Source organism: Salarias fasciatus, chromosome 3 (assembly GCF_902148845.1).
Source record: "Salarias fasciatus chromosome 3, fSalaFa1.1, whole genome shotgun sequence".
Classification (NCBI taxonomy): Eukaryota; Metazoa; Chordata; class Actinopteri; order Blenniiformes; family Blenniidae; genus Salarias; species Salarias fasciatus.
In genome coordinates this window covers 2,079,141-2,096,099 of record NC_043747.1, presented here as the reverse complement: position 1 = coordinate 2,096,099, position 16,959 = coordinate 2,079,141, and the positions used below count along the sequence as shown (strand labels likewise).

Below are 16,959 nucleotides of genomic sequence, written 5' to 3'. Positions count from 1 at the left end.
ACACACACACACACACACACACACACACACACACACACACACACACACTGAGGAGTGGCGCTCTGACAGCGCCAGCCCATTGCAGCGTTACGTAACGGCCCTGTGCATGCTCGACTTGTGGCGGCGCTGGATGCTAACGACTTGATGTTGCAGGAGTGAAATGCTGTGAATGCAGACTGACCCCCCCCCCCCTCCCCCCCCCCTCCCCCCTCCCCCCCTGCAGTGAAGGACCTGATCCACTGGCGGGACCCGAAGAAGTCGGGCGTGGTGTTCGGGCTGTCGCTGCTGCTGCTGCTGTCGCTGGCGGCCTTCAGCGTGATCAGCGTGGCGTCCTACCTGCTGCTGGCGCTGCTCTGCGTCACCATCACCTTCCGCATCTACAAGTCCGTGGTCCAGGCCGTGCAGAAGTCCAACGAGGGACACCCCTTCAAGTAAGACCCCCCTCCAGGGCCGGCCGGGTCCAGATGCAGAACAGACATGTAAACACACAGGAGGCCGAGCTGGGTAGGGTGTAGCTTCATGTGGGCGGAGCCTGTTAGGGCGTAGCTTCATGTGGGCGGAGCCTGTTAGGGTGTAGCTTTGTGTGGGCGGAGCCTGTTAGGGTGTAGCTCCGTGTGGGCGGAGCCTGTTAGGGTGTAGCTCCGTGTGGGCGGAGCCTGTTAGGGTGTAGCTTTGTGTGGGCGGAGCCTGTTAGGGTGTAGCTTCGTGTGGGCGGAGCCTGTTAGGGTGTAGCTTTGTGTGGGCGGAGCCTGTTAGGGTGTAGTTTCGTGTGGGCGGAGCCTGTTAGGGTGTAGCTTCATGTGGGTGGAGCCTGTTAGGGTGTAGCTTCATGTGGGCGGAGCCTGTTAGGGTGTAGCTTCATGTGGGTGGAGCCTGTTAGGGTGTAGCTTCATGTGGGTGGAGCAGGTTGCAGCAGGTTGCTTGGAGAAATGATCTGTTGGTGTTTCTCTGGAGGTTCTGTTCCTGGTAGCAACTGCAGGGTGCTAGTAGCATGCTAGTGGCAAGATAGCAGCGTGTTATAAAGGATGCTAGCAGATGTTAGCGGTGTGTTACTGCGATGCTTGCAGGTAGATAGCGGGGTGTAAGACGGGATGACAGCGGGGTATTAGCAGGAATGCTAGCCGGGTGTTAGCAGGAATGCTAGCAGGGTGTTAGCAGGAATGCTAGCCGGGTGTTTGCAGGAATGCTATCCGGGTGTTAGCAGGAATGCTAGCCGGGTGTTAGCAGAATGCTAGCAGGGTGTTAGCAGAATGCTAGCCGGTGTTGCAGGAATGCGAGCCGGGTGGTTGCAGGAATGCTAGCCGGGTGTTAGCAGGATGCTAGCCGAGTGTTAGCAGGATGCTAGCGTGGTGTTGACAGGATGCTAGCGTGATGTTGGCAGGATGCTAGCGCGTGAAAACGGGTTGTTAGAACGATGCTATCAGGTGTTAGCGGAATGCTAGCCTTGGTGTTAGCATGTTGCTGCAGTCTGAACAGTGTGAGGCTGTTAGAAACGAAGCGCCCCCCCTCCTCCACCCTCGGCCATTGGGTGAAGGCGGTGTGTGGTTGAGGCCGAGGGGGAGCCCCCTCCACCCCCTCCTGCCTCAGAGAAGTGGGAATCAAAACCGGTGTCCTCTGTGGACTGGCTGAAAGTGGGTGACCCACTGCTATTTAACACCTCCAGCTGTCACCACCGCCTGTTATTCCAACGCTCACACCCATGTTAGAACCCCGGTTCTGTGTGTCTGGAAGGAGGACTGGTTCTGTGTCTGGAGCTGTGACCAGGTCCTGTGCCCCCCCCCCCACAGGTCGCTGATAGATAAGGACGTCAGCATCCCTCCAGAGACCTTCCGTAAGAACGTGGACGCCAGTCTGACCTACATCAACCGAGCCCTGAAGCAGATGAGCCGCCTCTTCCTGGTGGAGGACCTGGTGGACTCCCTGAAGGTGAGCCCCCCCCCCCCCCCTCAGGGGGGTCATGTGTATAATCAGAGTCAGATCAGCTGTCTTAAAATAGCCTGAGGTAATTGGGGGGGGGGTTAAGAGTTGATGAGCCAAACAGCTGGACCACAGCTCTCATTCACTGATAGTGATCAAGACAGTGATCAGTGAGCCTCAGCAGCCCCCCCCCCCCCCCCCCCCCACACACACACACACACACACACACACAGCAAACCTAACCCCCCCACAGCCAGAGGTGTCAGTGAAACTCTCCGCTGTGTTTGACTTCCTGGTAATGAGGACAGTCCCACTGCGCTGCTACAACCTGTCCCACTTACTGCTGCAGCATCACACCCTGCTGGAGCTAACTGTGTGTGTGTGTGTGTGTGTGTGTGTGTGTGTGTGTGTGTGTGTGTGTGTGTGTGTGTGTGTGTGTGTGTGTGTAGCTGGCTGTGGTCATGTGGCTGCTGACCTATGTGGGAGCCGTCTTCAACGGAATCACCATCCTCATCCTGGGTACGTCCACACACACACACACACACACACACACACTCCTCATGCCTGCCTGTCAGGATGAGCATACAGCTGGGAGTTTTAGATCAATAAGCTCCTTCAGAGGTCGAAGGTCATCAGTGTGAACACAGGAGGGTAGGTTGACTGGTCAGTCACAGCACCATCCAGGTTGTAGTAACAGCCTTCAGAGGCCTGGTGCTCCCCCTGGTGGCAGGTTCAGGACTCCACCCTGCTTCTGGAGCACAACACAACACAACACACACACACACACGTTTGACTTCTATTGTTTTTGTTTTCCAGCTGACATCCTGCTGTTCGCCGTGCCGCCCATCTATGAGAAGAACAAGGTGTGTATCTGTGTGTGTGTGTAGTCATCACACACACACTGAAGTCTGTCTGTAGCTGCTCTGACCTCATGGAGTCGCTGCAGACCAGCTGCAGACCATCCAGCATCACGCCCCCCCCCCCCCGGGTGTCCAGCTCCGGTCTCCACTCTGGGCTCAGTGTTTCTGCCTCGTCAGCCCTCCTCCTCCTCCTCCTCCTCCTCCTCCTCCTCCTCCTCCTCCTCCTCCTCCTCCTCTTCCTCCTCCTCCTCCTCTTCCTCCTGCTCCTCCTCCTCCTCTTCTTCCTCTTCCTCCTGCTCTTCCTCCTCTTCCTCCTCTTCCTCCTCCTCCTGCTCCTCCTCCTCCTCTCTCCTCCTCTTCCTCCTCCTCTTCCTCCTCCTCTTCCTCCTCCTCTTCCTCCTCCTCCTCCTCCTCTTCCTCCTCCTGCTCCTCCTCCTCCTCCTCCTCCTTCCTCCTCCTGCCTCCTCCTCCTCCTCCTCCTCCTCTTCCTCCTGCTCCTCCTCCTCCTCCTCTTCCTCCTCCTCCTCCTCCTCCTCCTCCTCTTCCTCCTCCTCCTCTCCTCCTCTTCCTCCTCCTCCTCTCCTCCTCTCCTCCTCCTCCTCCTCTTCCTCCTCCTGCTCCTCCTCCTCCTCCTCCTCTGTCCTCCTCCTCCTCCTCCTCCTCCTCTTCCTCCTGCTCCTCCTCCTCCTCTTCCTCCTCCTGCTCCTCCTCCTCTCCTCCTCCTCTTCCTCCTCTTCCTCCTCCTCCTCTTCCTCCTCCTCCTGCCTCCTCCTCCTCCTCCTCCTCTTCCTCCTCCTGCTCCTCCTCCTCCTCCTCCTCCTCCTCCTCCTCCTCCTCCTCCTCCTCCTCCTCCTCCTCCTCCTGCTCCTCCTCCTCCTCCTCTTCCTCCTGCTCCTCCTCCTCCTCCTCCTGCTCCTCCTGCTCCTCCTCCTCCTCCTCTTCCTCCTCCTGCTCCTCCTCCTCCTCCTCCTCCTCCTCCTCCTCCTCCTCCTCTTCCTCCTCCTCCTCCTCCTCCTCCTCTTCCTCCTCCTCCTCCTCCTCCTCCTCCTCTTCCTCCTCCTGCTCCTCCTCCTCCTCTTCCTCCTCCTCCTCCTCTTCCTCTTCCTCCTCTTCCTCCTCCTCCTCCAGCCTCTGCTGTGAAGCTGCTCTGTGTTTCAGGGAGGTTTTCCTTCCTCTCAGAATCCTCATGAACCTCACTCTGCTCTAAAGCCACCATGTGGCCTGAAAACTACTATGACTTCCTGGAGGCGTCACTACATCTCGGCCCTCCTGTCCAATCAGAACGCTCCACAGCCCCTTGGTGCTGAGGAGGATTTAATCCTTCATCTGTCATGAAAAGACGAGATCAGGAACAGAATCCTCAATCACTTCATTCAGAATGAAGCAAACAGCCTGTGACATTGAACGGTTCATGGAGCAGTGTGGTTTAAACAGCCTCACAGGGAGATCCCTGGTTCAAACCCCAGTGCCTCTGACCTGTGACCTCTGACCTCTGCTCTGTCCCTGCAGACTCAGATCGACCAGTACATCGACCTGGCACGCACCCAAGTCAACACCACCATCGCCAAGTAAGATCCCCCGTCCACCAATCAGGAGAGCTGCTGCAGTCATGTGACCAGGCGCCCGTCTCACCTGCTCTGCCTTTGTTCTGCCCCCCACCCCCCCCCCCCCCCCCCCCCCATCTCTCCCCCCCCCCCCCCCCCCCCAGGTTACCAGAGAAACTTCCTGGAGCTGTGAAACGCAGCAAAACGGAGTGATGGCCGTCCCCTTCAACACCTTCACAACACCACCATCCTCATCACCATCGTAACCCCTCCCCCTCCTCCCCGTTAAGCCCCGCCCCCAGCCTAACTGGCCCCTCCCCCTCCCTGACCACCTCACTACACTGACCTGCTACGTAGAGAATCTCAGCTTCTCCATGTTCAATGTACAAACTACTGCAGCTTAACTCGCGTTAGACAGGAAGAGTCCCAGCAGGCGGCGACGGCGAGGGGGGGGGGGGGACCGGACCGAGCCGGGGGGGGGGACGGGACCGGACCGGACCAGACCAGTGAGCCGGGGGGGGGGGGGACGGGACGGCTGTCTGTCTGTCTCTCATATTAAAGCAAAAGTCTGTACTCTCAAACCCGCCGTTCCCCTGAAGGAGGACGGCTCTCCGGGACCGGAACCAGACCTGGACCCGGAGACGCCGTCCTCTGCCACCGCGCTGGGTTCTCCTGGGTCCGGTCCCCTCCTCCCCCCTGAGGACGGCGTGTCTGCAGCTCCGGTTGGGTCTAGTTCTCCGGATCACCTGCTTTTTTTGACCAGTTTTCTGGACGTGTAAATACTCCGGTCCCCGCTGGACGCCTCGGCCCGGCCCCCGGCCTCCGGTCCCCGCTGGACGCCTCGGCCCAGCCCCCGGCCTCCGGTCCCCGCTGGACGCCTCGGCCCGGCCTCCGGTCCCCGGGGGGGTTCTTCTTCTCTGGACGTTCCCGGTGGCGGGCCGAGGCGGGTGGAGGCTGAAGCATGTCCCGTGTCTGTCCCCCGTCCCCCACGCTGTCCCGTCCTCGGGTCTCTCGTGGTTCTCGCTCGCTCGTCTCCACCTCCTTGGGGTTCAGGCGGCAGTGAAACCGTCGCGCCCTCGGCCCCCGGCCCGGGACCGGGCGGCGCTCGCCCCCTGCATGCTAGCTGTGTGACGCTAGCTCTCCTGCGCTACACTGGAAAACGCTAAACCGTCGTTTTGAAGCAGCTGAGAGATTAAAAAGTGAGAAAAACTTTAAATATCAGCAGCGAGTCCCGCCTGAAGGCTAGCTGCTGAGTTAGCGGCTAGCATGTTTCACGGAGTTGCTCCACCTCTGAATCTATTGTAATCTGCTGTAGATGCTAATGCTAAATGCTAACAGCGCTCAGTATATCCATTTCATCCCGGGAGCAGGGGATTGTGGGTGAGCGGAGCAGGCTCTGACTGGAAGATGGAGCGATGCTAACGCTGCTAGCCTCTAGAGCGTTGTGGATTTGCAGGGTAGCGGCGGGTTCACGGCGGCGGCGGCGGCGCCACGTTTCCACGTTATTTATTTGCATGTGAAGAAGGAGCGGCGGCACAGGGTCTCCGGCGTTCGGCGGCGGCTCCGGCGGTGCTGCTCACGGCGGCGGCGGCCTTTCACCACCGCTTCTCCTAAATGAACTGTTGTGACCAGAAGTCGGTTTGCGTTTGGATGGAATGTGTAGAAATCAGCCGGGAGTGAAAATCTGATTTTATCTGAAGCTGTAGAGAAGCTGACAGTCTTGTCTCGTTTTTTTTTTTTTTGTTGTTTTGTTTTCTCACCTTGGCTGCTCCGATCCTGAACCTCCGGCTCACACTCTGGGTTGTGTGTGTGTGTGTGTGATTGCGTGCACGTGCCGGAGCCGCTGCGGGTCTTTTCCCCGAGCTGACCTTTGACCCTGGAGCTCTTTAGTGTAATATACGGTAGGATGTGGCTTCTCCTCTGTGTGGGAGTGAGTGTGTGTGTGTGTGTGTGAGAGAGAGAGTGTGTGTTGGATCTGTTTTCTTTTGGACTCTGGTCTCGTTCACTAACATCAGCTGTTTTTTGTATTTAGCTTCCACTTGTTCTTTTTTTTTTTTTTGTTCCTCTTTTTGAAGCTTTGGGAAAGATGTTGCAGGAAGTTAAAAAAAAGAAAAAGAAAACTGAGAAAAAAAACCGTCTGTGGTCTCTGTACTGATGTCAAAGTGAAATTAATAAAAACACCTGAAAGGTCCCGGGGTCTGGCCTCTTCTTTACCAGGGGGGTCCAGCAGGGGGCGCTCTCTCTCTCTCTCTCTCTCTCTCTCTCTCTCGCTACCTGTTCACCTGCTGAGTTTTTAGTTTGAATTCTGCAGAATTCCAGCGGTAGCAGCTTTCTGCGGTGCTTCACTGCCCCCTAGTGGCTGCAGGCGGCATGAAACTTTTACAAATTTTTTCTGCCACATGAGGAGTTTAATCTAACCTTTAATTTAAACAAAAAAAAAAGGTATCTTAAGTCCAGAGCAGGGTTCTGTAGCCTTTCTGACCAAAAGAACTGTTCAGTGACTTCCAGCTGTTCTGGAGTCATAAAGAACCTTTAACCTTTAAAATGAGGCGACTGCAGCTCAGGAAGTCTCGTATATGGTTTTGATTCACAAACAAAAACTAGATCTTAGGATGTACAGTATGTACGCAACATGTTTCAGACTGCGGGATATTATGGGATGTGAAGCAGGCCTGTCCTGGAACTCACTGCTGTTCTGATCGCACAGCTTCTGATTGGCCGCTGATCAATAGAGAAATAATCAATGCTGGACCAATGAGTCGGTGTGCTTTATTTTTCAAGTCCTCTGATAAAATGACTCTGGGTTCCAGGTTCCAAAGGTGAGTCTGGATCAGGGGTGTTCAACCTGCGGCTCTGGGGCCACATGTGGCTCTTAATCTCTCTGTAGCGGCTCCATGAAGCTTCCACAGAATGAAACGTACATAAACATTTGAGTACTTTCACTAAAGAATTGTCACTCTTGGTTCAAAAGGGATTTTAAAAAGGTACAAGTAAAACTAAAACCACAGAAAATGGGGGGAGGAATTATAGAATGGCCTAAAAAAAGTAAGAATTTCTGTAAGAAGAAAACTGCTTAAAAGATAAAATGGTTAAAACTGCTGAAATTTGGAATTTGTCTAAAAAAATGCTTGAAAAGAAGAACAAAGCTTTTAAAATCAGGCAGAAAAACAGGCAACTACATGAACTGACGTTAGAACCTTTAGTACATCGATGGATATAGTTTTTGTTTGTGCATCAAAACCATTATGAAACTTCATGAGCTGCATCAGCCTCATTTTAGGATTCCAGAAAACACAATATGTTAGTGTGAGCACGTGCAATCGGTGGACTTGTCGGTGAATGGTAGACTTGAAGGAGGAATGAATTTCCGGGTATCATCAGTGGTGTTCCTCTGGGTCGTAGGGTGCTTCGGCCTTTCACGCTACACACCATCTCCAGAGGCGGCCAGCCGCAGGGTGACCAGTCCTGAGATGTATCTGCCAGCATCGTCCAGTGGCGTGGCTTCTCTCTGATGGTGTGGAGTTGCTCTGGTTGTGCCGCCAGGTGTACCGTCCCCGGGTGAGGCTGTGACCGAGGGAGGCTGGCTAGTTGGCGCACAGGAAGCACACAGGATCTTCACCAAAGCACTGGTGGAGGTTAGCTGGTGCTGGAAGGACATCGTATGGAGCTCTGATGGCGAAGCTCAGGTTCCTTGCAGCCATGGCCCTTCCTCCTCTGGACTCCTTCCCACCGCGTCCACAGGGTCTGTTTACCAGGGTCAACTGCCTGGGTCCGTCTTGCCGCCTCCTCCTGACGCCGCTCTTCCTCCACCACAATCTTCCTCCGCGCTGGCGCAGCGGTACTTCTCCAAGATGGACGGCTGGCTGCTAATCCAAGACCTCCTCTTCCTTGCTGAACATTCCCCACAATGTCAGCATGTCTACGAGCCGCTGTTGCCTCTTCCACCGCTCTTGCTGGTGTCGACTTTCGGCCAGCAGCCACGGTAGGTGCATTGCCCCTAACCACCGGATCTTTGGATTCGTTCAAGGTCGTCTTCAGACGTGTTTCGGCGTACTTGAACTCCTCCGTAAGGCCGGTGAGCGGCAGCTTGAGGACACTTTGTCCGTACAGGCCTGTGGTGGTGAGGCAGTGTGGAACTCCGAGCCACTTCTTAATGAAGACAGCGACTCTTCTCTCCAGCTTCTCTACTCTTGAGATTGGCACCTCACAGACTGCCAAGGGCCACAACACCCGGGGTAGCGGGCCAAACTGGAAGCACCAGGACTTTACTTTCCCAGGCAGCTGGGTATTGTCAGTCAGCCTGCATTGATGTCGCTGCACAGTTGCTTGACCTGGTTCTTATCTTTCAGGCTTGCGTCATAGTGCCTTCCCAGGCTTTTGACTGGCTGCTCAGACACAGTGGGGATTGGATCATCTCCGATCAGGTCTGCAAGCGCTCCCTTCACCACCGACATGCTGCGTGACTTCGATGGCTTAATCTTCATACAGGCCCAATTAATGTTCTCCTCAAGTTTTCTGAGTAACCTCCTGGTACATGGGACGGTGGTAGTCAAGGTGGGGATGTCGTCCATGTAGGCTCTGAGGGGGGAGGGGCGGCGGCAAGAGCCGAGTCTCTGTCCTCCTACAACCCGTTCTGAGGCTCGGAAGATGACCTCCATCGCCATGGTGAACGCCAAAGGAGAGACGGTACATCCGGCCATGATGCCTCCTTCCAGGTGTTGCCACGAGGTGGTGAATTCAGGCGCAGAGAAGCAAAACTGCAGGTCCTGAAAGACCAGGGTTATGACGGTGTCCGGGATGTTAAAGAATTTGAAGGAAGTCCAGAGAAGCTCATGGGGCACAGAGCCGAAGGCGTTCTCAAGATCCAAGATGATTGCATGGAGGTGCCTTTCTCCAGTTTAGCCATCTGGATCTGGTGCCAGATCATTCGAGGCACCCAGAGAACCTTGATATTCCTGCCTTCTGAACGGATGTATCCACAAACTCATCCCTGTGCAGGCACTCGGCCATCATTTGCGTAATGACTCCGAAGAAGATCTTACCCTCCACGTTAAGCAAGGCAACTGGGCAGAACTGACTGATGTTCTCTTCACGGGTTGGATGTGGTTTGCGGCTCCAGATCAGCTCGATTTGGGAGGAAAGTCATGAAAATAGCTCTTTTGGTCATCTGGCCTGGATGGATCCCACTGACTGATGACCAGCAGGACCGGGTTTATCAGCTGACCGCCGTCATGATGGACAGAAGACTCGCAGACCCCCTGCTGTGTGGAGCGTTTATTCAAAGATCACTGAGGACATGATGCAAAAGTCACATGTTGGCCATGTACAGATGAAAGAAGAGAAACAAGGTCGACGCACACACACAGACACGCATGCACGCACACACACACACACACACACACACTCAGCAGATCATAAGTGCTGCTCCCTCCTCTCTGAAGCAGGGTCTGCGTTTCAGGCCTCGGTTCTCAATAAATACCCAGGAACTGTGGAGCCACACAAACCAGAGGCTTCCTCCGCGGGAATAAATAATATATTAGAATGTTCCTCATCTCATGAGTTGTGAATAAACATTAGTCTTGGCCTCCCGGGGTTTTCTCTCTTGGCGTTCTGTGGGCGTCGGGGAGCTGGTCTCTGGCTGAGAGGTGAAGAAGGCGGGTTAAGTGCTTTGTCTCCGTTGGGTTTGTTTCAAGACCTGCTCCTTTTCTACAAACAAGGGATTCCAGATGAAACCAAGCAAACCGAAAACATACAGAGAACGTTGAAAAAAAAATCAATCCAAGCCAAAAAAAGAAGAAGAAAGATGCAAGTAAGAAATAAATAGAGGGAGAAATTAGCACAATGAAAATAAATGCTGAAGAGAAGAAGACATGTTGGCCAGAAATATAAATAAGGGCAAGAAAAAGTTCTTCAAAAAAAAACAAAATGGCAGAAAGAGGATCGGGAAAATAAATGTTCACAATAAAAACTAATGCTAGAAGAAAAAAAGGAATTAAAGTTGAAGCTGGACAAAAGAAACAATAAATTACAAATGATTAAAAAAGGTAGAAACGTCTGAATCTTGGCTCTGATTCATCACTGAGCCTCAAGGACTCCTCAGTCTGCAGCCCAGGGTTCGGCTGGGGGGGCGGGGAGGCCCCTGGGGGGCCGGAGGGTCTGGAGGGACTCTGAGGGGGAGGGATGTCTAGGGGGTCTCTGAGGTTGTCTTTGGATGATCTCTGGAGACCTCTGTGGGGATCTGGGGGGTCTGGGGGATCTTGGGGGGTCTGGGGGATCTGGGGGGGTCTGGGGGATCTGGGGGGTCTGGGGGTCTCTGGACAGTGGCTCTGATTGTCCGTCCTGAAGGTCTCTGCTGGAGCGCTGGCTGATGGAGAAACAATCCCTGAGTTTGGTGGTCCGGATGAAGAGACGGATCCGGTCCTCCAGTCGGTCTTTGCATAAACTTTATACAGTGAAGGAGGAAGTGAAGCGCCGGGGGCATGAGGGGTAGAAAAGAGGCGCAGTAGAAACCTAAAAGTGCTTTAAGAAAGAAAACATCCGTCTGTATTTACAGGGGGGGGGGGGGGGCTGTAAACAAGAGTCAGGGTCTGACAGGAGGGCGTCAATCACTCCGTCAGCTCACACTCCAACACAAAGTGCTGCGTTGTCTTCACACACCGTCACTTCCTGAGAGCACAGCAGGCCCCGCCCACAACCACAGCCCCACCTACCAACAGGGCCCCGCCCACAACCACAGCCCCTCCTACCAACAGGGCCCCGCCCACAACCACAGCCCCACCTACAACGGGGCCCCGCCCTCGTAGAATTACCCCCTGCTGACAGCCCCCTCCAGGAGCTGCTGGGCGGGGCAGTGGGGGGTTCAGCGGGGCAGCGGGGGGCAGCAGCCCCTCTAGGAGCTGCAGGGCGGGGGTCCCGGCTCGGTGGTGGGCGGTCCGTGGTCCTGGGGGGGGAAGCAGTCCTCGGAGTGCAGGAAGGGCAGGCCGCTCTGGCTGTAGCCTTGCAGCGCCTGCTGCCGCTCCTGGGGGGTGAAGTCCAGCGAGTGGGGGTGCACCTGCTGGATGTGCCTCTTGATGGTGCTGACCTTCAGCGTGGCCAGCGTGGCGCCGCACACCATGCAGATGAGGCCGTGGCGGCGGCCGTCGTAGTCCATCAGGTAGTCCATCCTCCAGCGCGCCTGGTAGTTGCGGCGCTGGTCCTTGCCGGGGTAGTGGCCCTGCCGGGGGGGCGCCGGGGCGCCGCCGCCGTCCCGCCACTTGCCCCGCCCGCCGCCTCCGCCCTCCTCCTTCTTCACCTGTCGGCCGCCCGTGGCGTCGTCGGGGGGGGCGTCCCCGGCTTCGGCGGGGAGGGTTTCTGCAGGGGGGAAGACGTGAACTTCAGACGACCTTTGACCCGACACAGACGGTTTTGCAGGAACTGGGTTCTCCTCTGCGCTCACCGTCCGTGGGGGGCGGCCCCTCGCCGGGGGAGTCTTTGGTCCAGGCGGCGGCCATGGCCTCCCGGTCCTCCAGGCTCAGGGCGGTGGTCTCGGGGTGGCACTCCTGGATGTGGCGCCGGAAGCTGCTCACCTTGGTCTCGTGCAGAACCTGAGAACAGACCATGCAGAAGGTTCCCTGCGCCCGCGGTCCGTAGGCCACCAGGTAGTCCAGGCGGAGCCGCCACGGGTCGCCCCCCCGCAGGCGCCTCCTCTTGGGCTGGCGGGGGGTCGGGGGGCCCAGCTGCGTGGCCCCGACACCCCCGTCCTCCCCGATGAGACAGGTGTCCTGAGTTAAAGTGCCGTCGCCCTCCGGGAACAGGTGGGGGTCCAGGTGGGGGTCCAGGTGGAGGGCCTCTGCGTCCTCGCTGAAGTGGTCCGCCACGGTCTCTTTGGTGTTGGGCTCTGATTGGACAGAGTTTTCAGACTCTTCTGTACAACACAGAAACATTGGAGACATCAGAGACATCGGGGACAAGAGTCCGTTCTACTGAACCTGCTCTCTCAGAGGTCCTCAGGAAGGCTCGTGAACCGGCCCCGCCCACTCCAAATCCACATTTGTATTTTGGAGCTGGGGAGGGTCTGGGGACAAGGCCATAGAAAGAGAATGCGAGTCATCCGTAAAACCGCCGGAGTCATTCAGCGTTTCCACGGTTTGTTTTCAAATGTTTTTGGCAAATTCCGGCGGCTAAACCGGAAGTGACGCCATCACTGCGCGTCGCGGAGATTACGGAGATAAACTTTAACCATCGTCTGAAAGCTGCAATAAGTAAAGTTACAGTCGAAATACCAAGAATTACAACAAAGAAAGAGCCTGGTCTGGCCTGGTGAGGTTCTAACAGGAAAAGACGTTTTGGAGTGTCGTTGCGTGTCGAGAAGCTAGAGCTAAAGAGCTAAAGCTAACCCTGAGAGAAGCTAGAGCTAAAGCTAACCCTGAGAGAAGCTAGAGCTAAAGAGCTAAAGCTAGCCCTTAGAGAAGCTAGAGCTAAAGCTAACCCTGAGAGACGCTAGAGCTAAAGAGCTAATGCTAACCCTGAGAGAAGCTAGCGCTAAAGCTAACCCTGAGAGAAGCTAGAGCTAAAGAGCTAAAGCTAACCTTAGAGAAGCTAGAGCTAAAGAGCTAAAGCTAACCTTAGAGAAGCTAGAGCTAAAGAGCTAAAGCTAGCCCTGAGAGAAGCTAGAGCTAAAGAGCTAAAGCTAACCTTAGAGAAGCTAGAGCTAAAGAGCTAAAGCTAACCTTAGAGAAGCTAGAGCTAAAGAGCTAAAGCTAGCCCTGAGAGAAGCTAGAGCTAAAGAGCTAAAGCTAGCCCTTAGAGAAGCTAATGCATTTTGATGATGCATTTCTTTTGAAGCGCTGATTGGCTGAAGTGTGCCGTCAGCCCCCAGACCCACCCGGCTCCACAGTCCAGATGTGGATGTGGAGTGGGCGGGGCTGGTTTACCAGGCTCGTCCTCAGCCTGTTCAAACCGGTTTCAAACTCACTTCTTACTGGTTTCTGGACTTTGGTCCAATCAGCTTCAAACTGGATTCTAAAAGGTTTTTAAACCTGGTTCCACACTGGTTCCTAAACCAGTTTGGACCAGTTTGTTAGACCGGTTTTTAACTGGTCTCTGGACTTTGTTCTAGTGGATCTTTGCCTGGTTTTTTAATGGTCATTACTGTGTTTCTGAATGTCATTCAGCCTGGTTTAAACCTTATCTACTGGTACTTATTCAGGTTCTTTGGGAGGCTTTCACAGACGCCCTGTTGATCCGGACCAGAGTCCACCTCAGGGACTTCCTGGGAAAGTTTGGTTCATGCATTAAAGCTCTCCTGAACCCTGACCCAGACCCGGACCCGGACCAGTCAGGTGAACTCTAGCCCTAATCAGACCGGGGGTTTGGGTGGTCCTGTCCGTACCGTGCGTCTGGGCCCAGGCCTGCAGGATGCAGTGCTTCTCCTCGGAGCTGTAGACCAGGGAGTTGGGGTGGGTGTCCAACACGTGGCTCTTGATGTGGTCCAGGTGCAGCGAGGGCAGCTGGGCGCCGCACACCATGCACAGCAGGCGGCCCGCCTCCGCCTCGTACTCCATCAGGAACTCCTGGCGGAACCAGGCGTGCAGCGAGTCATTCAGGTAGCGCTCCAGGGTGCGGGCCGACGGCGCCGACGGGTCCGGCTCCTCCTCCTCGCCCGGCGGGGGGGCTTCGCCCTCCGCAGGGGGCGGGGACACGCTGGGGGGCTGCTGGGGCTGGTCCTGGGGGGACAGGGGGTCTGCGGGCTCTCCTGAGGGACGAGGGACACATCGGAGTCCAGGCTGTGATCAGTGGTACACAGTGGGATGTGGTGCAGTGCATTCTGGGTGAAACTGGTCCAAGAGGAAGAGCTCAGTTAGCGGATAAAATTCAAACATCTTTACAGACTTCACATAAAGTCTGTGACCATCTGAACTGACGTGCACTGGTCTGTCACGGTGGAGTAGTGGTTTGCATTCTCACCACAGCCTGACGCTCTCCGGTTCGAGTCCAGGCTGAGCCTGCATGTTCTTCCTGTTTGGGTTTTTGTCCTGAGATTACCTGGTTTTATACACTGGTTTATACGGAGTCTGACAAGTAAGAATATCAAAACAAGATTGTAACACTAGAATAGAGAATATGAAGATGGGGTGTCTCTGTGTGTGTGTGTGTGTGTGTGTTCACCTGTACAGGTGTTGCCCGCTGGCTCCAGGCTGGATAAAGCTGCGAAAAAGATGGACGAGTGGAGTTTATTACCTTAAATGCACAAAGAAATTCTGTGTGACTGGAATCCTTCATGGTCCTCCCCGCCCCGGCCGTACTCACCGGCGGCGTGCGGCCGCGGCGCCTCGGGGCCGGCCCCGGCGGGGGGCGGGGCCTCGGGGCCCCCGGACAGGCCCAGGTGGCTCTCCCAGCCGGAGCGGATCACCTCCTTGTCGGCGGCGCTCCACAGCAGGGAGTCCGGGTGCTTCTGCCGGATGTGCCTCTTGATGGTGCTGAGCTTCAGCGTGGCCAGCGAGCTGCCGCACACCATGCAGATCATGCCGTGCCTCTGGGGGTCGAAGTCCATCAGGTACTCGCTGCGCCAGTACTCGTGGTAGTAGCGGCGGTGGTCGCGGCCCGGGATGCGGCTCAGGCCCGGCCGGGACGCCCGCTGCACCCGGGGCTTCCGGCCGGAGGGGCCGGGGGCCGGGGACAGCAGCAGCGGGTGGTCCGGGCCCTCGGTGATGCTCCAGTAGCTGGTGCCCGGGGATCGCACCGGCGTGCTCACGCCGGGCTCACGCTCCTCCTCGCCGTGGCCGTTAGCCAGAGCGCCCTCGTCTGGCAGGAACAGGAACAAGCAGCAGGCGAGCTCATTAGAACTGAGGCCGCTCCATCAGACCTCCTCCACTTCAACCGCATCCAGCAAATCAACTTCCGGGAGAAAACGGTCGCTTTGTCTCCCACCGATGTGTCGGGATCAAAGAATAATGCACTGGTCAGAATGATCTGGCTGACTGGTGTGTTTATGTACAATCTAGTGTAGCCTGGCGGTGGGGGTCAAAGGTCTCGCTCAGGGAACCACACTGGTGACAGTCAGCTGTGGATTAACGTCCACTGGGGACATTATGGACAGTGGAAGGAATACTTCCAGGACCTCCTCAATCCCGTCTCCACGTCTGAGGTCTCAGGGGTGGACTGAGGTCTCAGGGGTGGACTGAGGTCTCAGAGGTGGACAGAGGTCTCAGAGGTGGACTGAGGTTTCAGGGGTGGACTGAGGTCTCAGAGGTGGACTGAGGTCTCAGAGGTGGACTGAGGTTTCAGGGGTGGACTGAGGTCTCACGGGTGGACTGAGGTCTCAGGGGTGGACTGAGGTCCGAGGTCTCAGAGGTGGTTGTTATCAGTTGGTCTTTATGAGTCCAGTTCATTCTGGTTGTACTAATTTGATTACAGGGAGGTTTTGGGACCAGAATAGGATGAAGACGGAGTGAATCTTAAAACATGAACAGCACAAACATTATAATTGGCTGATTTGTGCAAAACTTTAAATCATAAAATAAAATCAAGAGATGATTTATGTGAAAATGGGAGTCTGGTCTAGACGACACGCTTGTAGAAACTAGCAACAGAGACCAGAACATGTTCTGAAACCAGGCACTTTATCTGTTTATTTGCACGCTGATATTTTTGAATGGGTTCTAATGGGACTCTTGCTCTTCTTAAAACATCATCGCCCCCTTCTGGAATATCCCCAGAATTACAGCTTTTCTGCACTTCTGCATTGGCTTCATGTCTCACAACTGGAGGTTGGGGTCTGGTCCAGATCCTCAACCCCATCCTGAGCACAGAGGCCTGTGGCTGCAGTACCGCAGCTGGCCGCTGGGGGCCGCCGTGTACAGGGTGGCTGCAGTACCGCCGCTGGCCGCTGGGGGCCCCCGTGTACAGGGTGGCTGCGGTGCAGTACCGCCGCTGGCCGCTGGGGGCCGCCGGATGACTGCAGTACCGCCGCTGGCCGCTGGGGGCCGCCGTGTGCCGGTGCGCTGCCTGCCTGCGTGCTGTTGAGCCTTTGTTTATAGGAGCCACAGACGGAGGGGCCATGCTGCTCCGGGCTTTGTCCCTGACACGGATTAACTGTCTGCCTCCCCGGGCCGAGCCCCCCGCTCTCCGACCCCCCCGGTCCAAACAAACAAACAAGCAGTAAAGCAGTGACGGCGGTGTTCCGCTACCTCCCGGCTCGCTGCCGTCCTGCGTCGCTTCCTCCTCCCCGCTTATTATTAATGAGAGCAGCTCGGGCTGCTCGCAGCTCCGGAGCTCCGCGGGCTCCAGCGGCTCGCTCTCCGCCGGCTCCTCGTCCATCCCCGGCCCGGCCGCCGCGCGCTGCTGCCCCGCTCTTCCTCCGTCCGTCCTCCCCGTCACCGCTGCGTGGCTCCGGGCATGTCACACGCACAACAACCGCATGCTCCGGCGGGGACACGGTTCACGCCGCGCCGCTCCGCGCCGCTCGACACGCAGCGTCCCCCCCTCCACCGCCGACCCCAACTTAACTTTTCATCCAATCACACCGGCAGGTATCGGGGCGACGGGCGGCCGGCCGGGCGCTGCTCGGCTCGTCGGGCCTCCGCTCATGGATTTAAGGCTCCTGCTTGTCTTCAGGGTGGGGAGCCGGACTAGGGGCCCCTGGGGCTCCTTAAGGGGCT

The 16,959-nt window shown here is 56.3% G+C and overlaps 2 protein-coding genes across 2 annotated transcripts; one reads left to right on the top strand and one right to left on the bottom strand.

Annotated features, from left to right (window-relative positions):
- Nucleotides 1-201: 201 nt before the first annotated feature.
- On the top strand, nucleotides 202-6,512 carry rtn3 (reticulon 3; the record flags this gene model as incomplete). The annotated part of the gene is made up of 6 exons (XM_030088370.1): nucleotides 202-431; nucleotides 1,788-1,926; nucleotides 2,367-2,436; nucleotides 2,734-2,780; nucleotides 4,287-4,345; nucleotides 4,486-6,512. Coding segments are annotated over 6 exons (594 nt in total), but the record flags the coding sequence as incomplete, so codon positions are not given.
- A 3,084-nt stretch (nucleotides 6,513-9,596) lies between these two features.
- zfta (zinc finger translocation associated) lies at nucleotides 9,597-16,959 on the bottom strand. The gene is made up of 6 exons (XM_030087092.1): nucleotides 16,489-16,959; nucleotides 14,609-15,103; nucleotides 14,468-14,506; nucleotides 13,692-14,054; nucleotides 11,757-12,224; nucleotides 9,597-11,671 (listed from the first exon to the last, which is right to left on the bottom strand). The coding sequence occupies exons 1-6, from the start codon at nucleotides 16,616-16,618 to the stop codon at nucleotides 11,211-11,213; spliced, it is 1,956 nt and encodes a 651-aa protein (XP_029942952.1). The 5' UTR covers nucleotides 16,619-16,959; the 3' UTR covers nucleotides 9,597-11,210.